Below are 10,953 nucleotides of genomic sequence, written 5' to 3'. Positions count from 1 at the left end.
GACGGCTTGCCTGACACATGGGAACACGTTACGTGTGGCGACCTTTTCATGCCTCTGAGCCCTTGACTTTCTCCCCAGCTAACCCAATTCATTTCCATTTGGGCAAAGCTAGCAAAGTGCTTGAATTCTGGTCAAAACTTAGGTAACACAACCTGTGAGACATGGAAGAGGATTAGAGAGACGTCTGAGGCATTGCCAGCATGATTTTTATGCCTCTGCATTCAGATCTGAAGAAGAGCAAGATGGGGGAATTACTCAAAGAGTTGGGAAGGCAAGAAAGGGACGCCCGGACAAAGTGTGTCTGCCTGAGAGAAACGATGACCTCAGAGAGAATAGCCTAGATAATCTGGAATGACAAAAGTTAAGAAGCAGAAAAAACAGGAAGAATTCTAGGCATTCTGGCATTGCTAAATCTCAAAATTTAATACAGTGATGGAGAGAGCGGCACTGGTAACTTCCCCTGAACTCAGCAGGAGTTTGGCTGGGAATGGATCCCAGCAGCGGGTCCTGAAGAGGCCAAGCTGTATCCCTTCAGCACAAGTATCACAATGACTACAATGCCGTTAAATTGTCAATCAATCAAGTTTAATGCATCATAAAGAAGTAAAACTACATTGCCATATTTAAGACAAACACTTTTTTTTCTATGCACACTATCCACTGGACAGTCCCCTTTTCAAAATAACTACTTTTAACAGTCCAAGACACTTCTTCAGAAATTCTTCACATATTCAACCTTCCACGCTTTTCCTTTTTTTAATTTGTCTGAGAAGGAAAAAAAATCATTAAACCTGAAAACATTTACATTGCAAGCCACATTAGAATGCATAATTGGCATATAATAACCAATGTATAACAATTGTGTTTTACTTAGTTCACTTTGTTCATCAATAAAAGAATATAAAAATCTTGTTCAACTGAGTGTTGTGTATTAAAATAGATTTGTATAGTACTGCACAGTTTCTCCCGGAGTTGTGAAAATGGTTGAAGGGACCATGTGCTGCCTAGTGATGAGCGACAGAAAAAGCCAGTCCCTCTTTTTTTTTTTTTTTAAAAAGGTATTCGGCACCATGTGATATGCTGATGTGAGAGAATAGCCTTGTGTTGGGCTCAGGTGGCTTCTTGCTTTCCTTACGTACCTGTTGTGCTAACTGGCTGAGAACCCAGAAAAGATGGAGGCAATGGCGTCTGGTGGGTGTAATTTTAGCGAAACTGGGGTGCCCATCACTAACTTCCGAGGTAGGCCTCAGGATTGCAGGAAAGGCCTGTGGCCTACTGAGGGGCCGGCTGGACCCTTGGAGTATCAGGAAGACTAGCTAGTGAAACAAGCAGGTGCACTAGGATTTTCTCAGGCTAATGCTAAACACCTTTCAAATGTGCTGAAATGCAACAAAATTTTAAAAAGGAATCAAGTTTCCAAAAAACCAACAAACCCTTACAATTTTCCATAGCCCGTCCCTCCCCCAAGACTCTTGATATTATCCAATATGAGAAACAACCTCTTGAGGCAGTTTTTTTTTTCCTGTACCATTTTAGCAGATATTTCTGCAAGCAAAAAAGAAAAATTAAAAAAAAAATCACATTACATATTTTTAACAATAAAAATGCAGTACAAAAATGTAAAGTTATCTTTTTGGCATATTATCTGTACTGGCAAGAAACAAAACCAGAATATTTATTTGCTTTTTTTCTTAAAAAAACCCCAAAAATTAACAAAAAAGAAAACCCCCTAAATAATCCCTTTAATAAACAAAACCCAACCTGCCAAAGATATCCACTATTATGGTTTATGCTAAATCTTGCACAAAAACTCCATGAGAAAAATACACCAATAGCAAAATAAGTAAAAAGGACCTGCAAAAAAGTAAGGAGTTTTACAGTCATACTTTTTTAAATACTTCGGAACGCATATACAGAAGCATCAGCATGAAAATACTTCAATATTTTACTAGAAACGCTAACTTCATACAGTTTCTTTATTTAAATATCTGCAATTCTCAACTATAATAATACTGAAAAAATGATCTTTTGTTTCGAAGGCTCTGTGAGTGTCCATGACATCATTCTTGTCAAAACAGCCCCATTTCCAGTTCACCTGAATCAATGGGGCCAACTTTGTTCAGTTAATAAGAATCCATGTCAAGTCCTAAGCAGTTCAGTTTCTTTTTATATTACCAATTTCCCTTCCACAAATAGCTTTCAACCCAACTACTTCTCTACTAGCTCACTAACTCTTTGTATTTAAAATTTCCCCCTTAAAGCAGAACTGTAAAACTGTCTGCCCCCCACAAAAGGATATTCCACTTCCTATCGGCCAAACTTTTCCTGTCCATCCTTATTCATAAATACATTAAGGCCAACATAACAAAAAAATCTCATAAGCACTGAAGGTCTTGGCAAATACAAAACTGCAGCAAAAACCGCTCTGTGGGAAGTTGCTGCCACAGTGACCTACAAACTGGACTGATTGGTTTGCAAGTTCTATGCGTATAAAAACTGAGATTGTTTCTTCTCTCATTTGTTTCAGGCTAATCTCTCCTTTGCGCATGTGTATAAAGTTTTTTTTTTTCCCCCTTCCTTCGCTTTCCTTTCTCGCAGCCAACTCTGTCAGTTGTTACCCTGTGATTGCTGCAAGGCTTTGTGCATGGCAGCAGAGGCAGATGAGGGTTTGATCCAGGGGACAGTTAGCAGGGAGGAGGTGGTGGTGGTCGTCATGGTAACCTGAATCATCTGCTCATTTTGTATCAGTCTAATGAGGGTTTTGAGACGTTCCAGTGATGACTGAGTCCCTTTCTGCTGGGCCAACAGGCTGTTTTTTAGCTCTAAGCATTTCTGTCAAATAAAGAGAAGAGAAAAGAGAAGGAAAGACTGAGAATACATTCAAATTGGTGTCAAACATCTCTCCAAGCATCCTTTTGTGTCTTGAGTGCATGTCCTTCACAAATGAAGTATATTCCCCTTTGGGGATAGCAAAAACACAGCTTAACGAATGGAGTAATCACCAGCACTGCATATACTGCAGCAGCTGTCTAAGGTAACTATTCAGCCAAGTCCAAATGCATTCAGAAGACATTTTTGACTTCATCCTGTAGAAAGCCTGGCAGAAATACCTTACATATGCCAGAAATATTATTGGCACAGGACTGTTATAGCTGTATTGCTGTAAAGTACTGAAGCCACCAATAAGGTCTCTACAGCTTACCAAATGGCACTGATAAATGCTTGAGGGCTAAGCCTCACCATGATGTATTTTGAACCTGTCACCTATTTTAGGGAGTCAGTATTGTGAAGGTAAGTTGCTTTCTCTAAACATGATTTCAATATTTTGGGGGCAGAAAACTTAATCCAAGCCACTACTGTTATACCACTATAGTCACAAGAAAACCCTTTTCCATGGGGTGCCCAAACTGCACCCCGTAATAACTTAAAACATTTCATACGAACCTACAAGAAAATGAGCACCACAGCAGGAGCCAAATGAAAGCTTCCAAAATCTTCTCCCTCTGCTCCAACAAGAGATAAGGGAGAATGAGTAACTCTCCTTACATTCCCCACCTCCATATTGCTGGGCATCCCATCCTTTACATTATCAACTGGCCTGTGAGTGACTATGTGACAGACCAAAATCTTGAGCCCATCTGCTAGATGGAAGGGGACTGTGGCTTCTCTAGTATCTGAAATGTCCTGTTTTCTTTCTTCCAGTGGGCTCAGGGATCTAGCTGGCAAAACTGGTTACTTGTCTGCAGGCTGTCCCTCCTCGGCTGTGGTCTTGACTACCTAGCAGGGAGAAAAATTCTCCAGTTCTGGGGAAGTGGCAAATAATCACTGGAAAATCAAGTTCTGTTTGTTTGAAAAGCAACTGTGTGGAACTGCTCAGATATTTGTTTAGAAAGGTAAAATCTCAGGTGATGGATAAATCACATTGTGTTTTTACTGAATAATACCATTCCACCTGTGGTGTGTATGTTAGTTTTCCCTTTAATAAGATTTCTCTTTAATGTAAATCTCTGTTAAGGAAAACATCAGGAATGAAATTGCTCTGTGCTGGAACAGCTTTAACTACTTTTCTCCTTTCAAGTGGATATGTCTCCAATAAATATAATCATTGGCTGATATTATCATTTAAACAAGAGACAGTATTTCCCACTGAAAAAATCTGATTCTGCTTAGGCAGAACTCTTGCTGATGTTGACAATAGCGACATACACCTGATAGCTGAACACATCCCCAGATGTCTTTCATTTTCCAAAGACCTCATCCCATTGCACTGTCCTACCCACATAAGATATTCCATACCCTAGAGTCACTTCTTCATGCATAGGTTTGTTTCCAAAAGTGCTGATGGTGGCTATACATACTTACAGGGAATATTCCCCACTGTGATGCCTTTTAATAAGTTATTGCTTTTCCTTCCACTCTGTTTTGAATGTGATAAATATTTTAATGTGCATCTTCTGGGTAATACAGTGATAAAACATGTAGTGACCAGTTCCTCTTGCAGCTACCACTCTAATTTTTTCAGGGTAAGGATGTTTGAAATATTTCTTGAGATTGCAATGCAAACTAACAGCTACCCCTTAAGAGTGGGCCAGAGGTGAGATAGCCCCGAATGAGTTCCTTCACCCATGGAGAATAGGAATTATGGCTTTGAATTCAGCCCAATCAGTACTGTCAGTGACTGGTCCTCATAGCAGAGTATGTGTGGGAGCTGCCTTCAACATCTAGCTTTGTAAACAATGATTTGATGGATAAAATGGTTGCAAATCCATCTCCAGTCATAGAGAGGTTTTTACAATGTTTAGCCTTTAAGAGAAATAACAGTGACTATTCCTACCTAACCTCAAGAGTTTTGAGCTGATGGACAAGCAGTTACCACTGGAACTCATGGCTGTGACTAATCTTTTCATCAGGAGAATGGAAATGCCCTAATGTCACTGGGCAGGTCAGAGCTGCATACAGCACTAAAAAGAAGACAGGTACAATTTTGCGGGTTTTTTTGTGTGCAACAGGAATTCAGTGACTGGTGATTTCTCCTCCTCAGTCTGCCAAAGTAGCTTGCTTTCATGCACAAAGAAAATCCACGTGCTTTTCCTCAGAGAGAAACATATCACACATGAAGATCTGTAGCTTGGGAGCACAAATCATTTTCTAGTCACAAAATGTAAGTTTTTCAAGCATAAATTCTTTATAAACATCTCTGTAGGAGACTGTGTTCCCAGTCAGGAGTCCTACCTTCACTGCATTGCTGAGAAGTCGATCTTTTTCTTCTAACTGTCTACGCTCACTCTTCAGCTCACTGCCTCTCTTTAATAACTTTCGCTTCTCTTCTTCTTTGACTGTGGAACAATAAGATTAAGGATGCAGAAGTTAAGAAAAGGATATACGGCAAAACTGTGTGCTTGACAACACACACCAGAAACATGTATTTTGTATGGTGAGTTTCAGGTCTAATTAGTCTTTTGTCAACAGGTACAGTTGAAGAAATCTGGAGTTTCTGCTTGCATGCACATTTCTATGTCAATGGCTAGCACGTAGGACAACCCTAAAGTTACAGTGCACCTTTGAGATTAATTAGAATCAATCCTTGGACCACATGTGGCCCTGGAAATCTCCAAAAAAAAAGTGTGGTTGGAATGGCCACAGTTCAGTGACCCTGACTGAAAAGCACCGATCATACAGTGCCAGACCTCTGCAAAGCTCCTCACAAACATGGTCTAATGCCCCAAATAGCCCATTTTAAGAGTAAAATGGGGAACTAAACAAGAATAATGGTGCATGTATGAAGACCATCAGATATCATATAATACCTGATACTAATGACTGTGCTACCAAATAATACCAAAACAATTAGGTGCTACTATTACTGCAGTATCTGTGATACTAGTCTGGCACCATGCTACACATGTGCTTATACAACTCTGCCTAGCCTGAGAGCCTCTCTCTGCTTCCTGGCCTGACTATGATTCTGCCTCCAAACCCTGTTTCGAGACCCATTCCCAGACACCACTTTCAAGATAGCCTCCTCCACAGAGTGAAGTTCCTCAGAGACTGATCTCTGCTTCCTCGAAGAGTGAAAATAGGCAGAAAGCAGACAGATAGTAAGAGGAAAGAAAGCAGCACAGCCCTTTACAGTCCTTTGTTCAAAATGTTTAATAATGCCATGAAATAGCATTAAAATACTTTTTTGATGTCAGTGCTGTGAAGGATTCAAAGAGTATCACTCATCATGAGCAGAGAACAGCTTGTCAATAGCTATGTTAATCCCTACCTGTTTTATGTGTAACATAGGAGTGAACAATAGCCAGAGTTCCAGTCCATGGCACATTGTCATCTTTCTTTAACACCTATGAGCCCAGGATGCAATAAAAAATTAGTACTCCACAAAGACACACACACACACACATCAATTCTTTTCTTCCTCCAACCTCACAATTCTGCAGGACCAGTTAGAGGGTCCTTGTCTCAGAATTCAGAAGCTGAAAAGCAATGAGATAATAATTTGAGTAGCCAACTCTGTTGGAGATGACTCTTTTTCACTTCACTATAAACAGTGCTACCAAACAATGCTAAAAGAGGTTATAAATCCTGTATTTCTTGTTGCCATGAGCAGAAGATATTCTTCCCCAGCCTCTAACAAACAGACCTTCACGACATCAGGAGTATTGTGCAGGTACTTTTGTCTACTGAGCTTGGGAGAGGTTGTTGGACTGTATGAAAATATGAGTGTGCTGACCTAATCCTGGGCTGCTCTGCTCTCTACAGCTAACATCCAAGAATTTCCTCTTGACATTTTCAAAGGAACATAACAGTAATCTCAAGGCAAAATACAGAGAATTCTGAGGCACAAAAACTAAGCCTCCACTCTACATTGTACTGTTCTAGTAATTGTTTTACTGTTGATGCAAACAGCATTTTTCACAGCAACTAGGCAAATTAGCATTTCTAACACGGCTATGATCAGTAGCTATGTGCAATAAACATGATTTAAAGAAAATTAAGTACTCTCCTTAATACTTTCAGATCCACTGGTGAACAGTGTCTCCTTCTGACACTGTCTTTCTCATCCTTAAGATCTACATTGCTTGTTTTGCAACCCCACATGCTGGTGGCTTTATTGTAAAGAAGGGAAACAGAAAGGACACGAATAGACATTTTTAATCTTTTTCCAGGACAAATCTTGACAGATGTGATTACTGTGAAGCTAAGACACTAAATGTTTATATAAATTCTAAGTCTAGCCCAATGAAAATACCAGAAATTAAAACAGCAAACTGTTCAAAAAACCCTCAGGATTATTTTTGCTAACCTGATCCCCTAAGCTGTGACTGTAGGTTAGATTAGTTTAGTAGTCAGCAAATTGAAGGTTTCTCCCATTTTCTTTTCTTGGTGTGCTAGGTTCCATGTAGCTTACCTTCTGTTGGCACTTTGGACAGACCCAAACCCCCTTGGGGGCAGTTTTGAGGGGCGGGTCCAAGCAGTTGAGGTGATATGCTCTGGGACATGTGCCACAGGGCTGCAAGTTAACGCCACGCTTGCATGCAGTGCAGTGTTCATCGTGGTGGATCTCATTCTGCAAGAGAAGAGAAAGGATGGCTTGGATCAGGTCACCCCATGGAGTAGTTCTCCATGGACAGCACTCACAGCCACTATTGCAGCAGACAGGCTTATTCAAACACAAAATCTAATTGTCAAAAGCACCCTGGCAGCTGTAGAAGGAAGACAAAAATAATGGTGTATGATACCAACAAGAACAAACAAACGAGCCAGAAGCAAGCTCCATAAATTGAAACAGACAGAAAAATAAAAAACAACTAATTAAACACGGGAGGGAATCAACTAATATAGCCAGCTTGCAATGTCAGAATTGTTTCACTTGTTTTTTGATAATGTGTCACTCCAACACATGTATCACCATGTGTATTTCTATTTTGAAGCGTGGGTCAAAATCAATATGTGGATCACTTGTCCTTCAAGTCCAAAGCAGAAGGAAGCAAGCAAACAAAAGTTTCTGGGGAAAAAGCACAGTTCCATGTTTTATGCACATTGCCTTGAAGAGCAGCGAGGAAAACAATAGGCTTGAACACCACCTCTTCCCATGTACCCTCTCTTATGAATTCCTCTAGAGGGCTCCTCTGTCCCTCTGTTCTCCATTCTGCTAATTGTTTTCTGCTGACTCTCTGACAATCTTTCTCAAATAAGACTGATTAGTACTTTGTCTGAAGCAATATATAAAATGAACTAAGACTCATCAACAAAGTTACAATGTCATGTAGTAAATTGCTATGCTAATCTGGTGGCAACGTTAATTATGCTTTGTATAATTAAGTGCATTTTAATAAAGCAGAGACTGATTTTGAAACTCTCATGGTTTGTGAATCATTATAAAAAACCTAAATTTTCCTAGTACTTTTCCAGAAGGAATAATAATTTCATACCTCTGTTAATTCCATAAATATATTTTCATTTTGGGGGATATTAATTATAATGTTTCATGATAATTTTAGCCAGGCTTAAATTGTGAATTTTAAATTAGTCCTGTCAGAAAATGGCTCTCCAAAATATTACTGTTTAAAAATTACCTGCTTAAAAAGTCTTAATTTTAACCTCAATATAAAGAGATTTAATCTATATAAAGTAGAACACTTACCTCTTTTTCTTAAAATGTTCATTAAAATCACAAATCATCTGGACTACCAATTTCTCAGGCAGTGGATTCCACAAAGGGAAGCCTTGAACATGAAAGCCCATGAGTTCATCTCTTTGAAATTCTAACTTAGAGGCTCAAAGATTAGTTAAGTGGGAAATGTTTCACAAAAGTAGTATGAAAGGCAAAGAGAATACTGCAATTTTGCACCTTGATAGAGGCTACAATAATCAAAAGAAAGCACTGAATTGCACAGTGATGAGGAAGACACGGGTAACACACAAATCTTGCTAAACATACCTTCCAGAACGGATCCTCATTTGCTAGCATATGAAAGAAGGGCAGAGAACAGATTAGTGGGAAATACATCAGTGCAATGAATGCCAGTTCTCAGCTGTATGAGTAATTTTAGCCAAGCTGTGACATAACAGATCAGGACATTGCCAAAATAACTGTGGGCAGGAAAGAATGCAACAGCAAGCAGTGGAACTAGCATCAGTAAGTATTTTTAAATTCAAATTTAAAAATTTACACTGCAGGAACAGTCTGTCTGAAGGTCTGATGCTAATATACCATAGTATGAGGAGCGCAGATTCTATTTCAAATTTTCAGTAGAAAGGAGTTCTCCACATATCACTTGTCAAAATAGTCTTTTTTATGGACTTCACCCTGCTGAGTGATGAACAGCCTGGCCCCAAACCAGCAAGGCACTTAAGCAGCCGCTTAACTTGGAGTATGAAAGTGGTGCCACTGACTTACGGTTAAACACATGTTTAAATGTTCAGCTGATTCATGGCCAAAGTGTTCAGCTACTTGCAGGAGTGAGCCTTGTATTACTATCAACTCTTCATCATCAAACTGCTTGCACCCAAAATGCCAAGATTATTTGACCTTTTGATGAACTGAGTTTATAGTGATTGCAGTTCACAGCCTGATAGGAGCAAAACCCATCAGAGGTGACTGGAAAGCAGGCCAAGTTTTCATAAAAATATTTCTGAAATTCATCACACTTTGGTCCAAAAATAAAAAGCTGGAAAATTTTAACAGCTTTATGGAAACTGCATAGTGGGCTGCAATTTTTGCTGCTGACTCATAAGAGACTCATGCAGACTGTCCCTGTGACAAACAGCTGATGGAGAGGCCTCTCTTTAGATTAAAGTGGTGACAACCAAATTGATATTTCTGTCCTTAGCTCCTTCAGTTCCCTCTCCGATGTGGCGGGGATATAGCTGCCACAGTGTGATCCCACCTACGCAGAGTAACCTCAGACTTCAGTTGCTTCCTGCTGTCACATAGTAGAAGTCTCATCTGTTATATCCATCACCATACACACACACCTACATATGCAGACACATTCACACCACACTCGCACACATGTGAAAATGGGAACATAAGGGTGAAGGAACATCCGCATCCAAGCTAGACCAGAGGATATGAAGCCCAGTGTCTGTTGCTTACAATCTCCAGCACTGGCCCTTTAGGCACAGAGGGCAAGAACAGAGCAAGCATAGAGTAAAACTTCCTGCTCCGGGAGTATCCTCCCAGAATCTAGCAGTCTACAGTTTATGGACTCCCCTAACCTGGAGTTTGCATCTTCATCCTTATGTTTAACAGCAAATTCTATAAACCTGCCTAATTTTTCCAGCAATTGTAGCATCCTCTTGCAATGAGTTCTATAAATAACCACAGACTTTTAAAATCTGTATATGTCACTTCGTATACACAAATACACACAGAGACCCATGTGTATATGACACCATGATTATTCAGGGGATATAAATGTTACTCAGATAAACAGAGGCTCAATAATTGAAGAGTTTCTTGTACAAATGATGTATGTCAAGGGATTTCAGGTAAGACATTTTCAGATAAATGAATTTTGATTAATTGATATTTTGCTGAGAATTTACAAGAATTGTTCTCCTGAACAGTTCTAGAAATGAGAGTTGTTCCCTGTACTTCAAAGGGATTTTTATTCTGTTTATTTCTCTTTTCAGCTCACTTTTACTATGGAGTTTTAAACATTTTAAAGTATGTTCACTTCTGCCTTCAAGTTGCTGAAAAATTAAACGGAAGTATTTTTTTTAAGGAGTGTTACACAATAGAAGGGGCAGTCGACTATGCTTTGAAGGCAGACAACGAGACTACTGAAATTCCACGCTGTCTGGGACAGCAACTGCCTTTGGTTCTGAGTTTATACAGCATCTAGCACAACTGTGCCCAGCGCATGTCGCAATTACATGTAACTAATGAACACCTAAGAGGTGGGAAGCTCTGCTATAAAGAAGTTCAAATTGACAGAATATGAA

The 10,953-nt window shown here is 39.5% G+C and overlaps 1 protein-coding gene across 1 annotated transcript in view; it reads right to left on the bottom strand.

The window, feature by feature from the left end:
- Positions 1-563: 563 nt before the first annotated feature.
- The window catches only part of PHF21B (PHD finger protein 21B), a 67,439-nt gene continuing 57,049 nt past the window's right edge, over positions 564-10,953 (bottom strand). The window contains exons 8-13 of the mRNA XM_067289846.1: positions 8,945-8,967; positions 7,412-7,570; positions 6,269-6,344; positions 5,233-5,336; positions 2,619-2,832; positions 564-765 (exon numbers count right to left, since the gene is read on the bottom strand). Coding sequence (XP_067145947.1) covers positions 713-765; positions 2,619-2,832; positions 5,233-5,336; positions 6,269-6,344; positions 7,412-7,570; positions 8,945-8,967 — 629 coding nt within the window. The 3' untranslated portion in view covers positions 564-712. The remainder of the gene's footprint in view (positions 766-2,618; positions 2,833-5,232; positions 5,337-6,268; positions 6,345-7,411; positions 7,571-8,944; positions 8,968-10,953) is intronic.

Source organism: Apteryx mantelli, chromosome 1, assembly GCF_036417845.1.
Source record: "Apteryx mantelli isolate bAptMan1 chromosome 1, bAptMan1.hap1, whole genome shotgun sequence".
NCBI classification, from domain to species: Eukaryota; Metazoa; Chordata; class Aves; order Apterygiformes; family Apterygidae; genus Apteryx; species Apteryx mantelli.
This window is presented reverse-complemented; position numbering and strand designations above follow the sequence as displayed.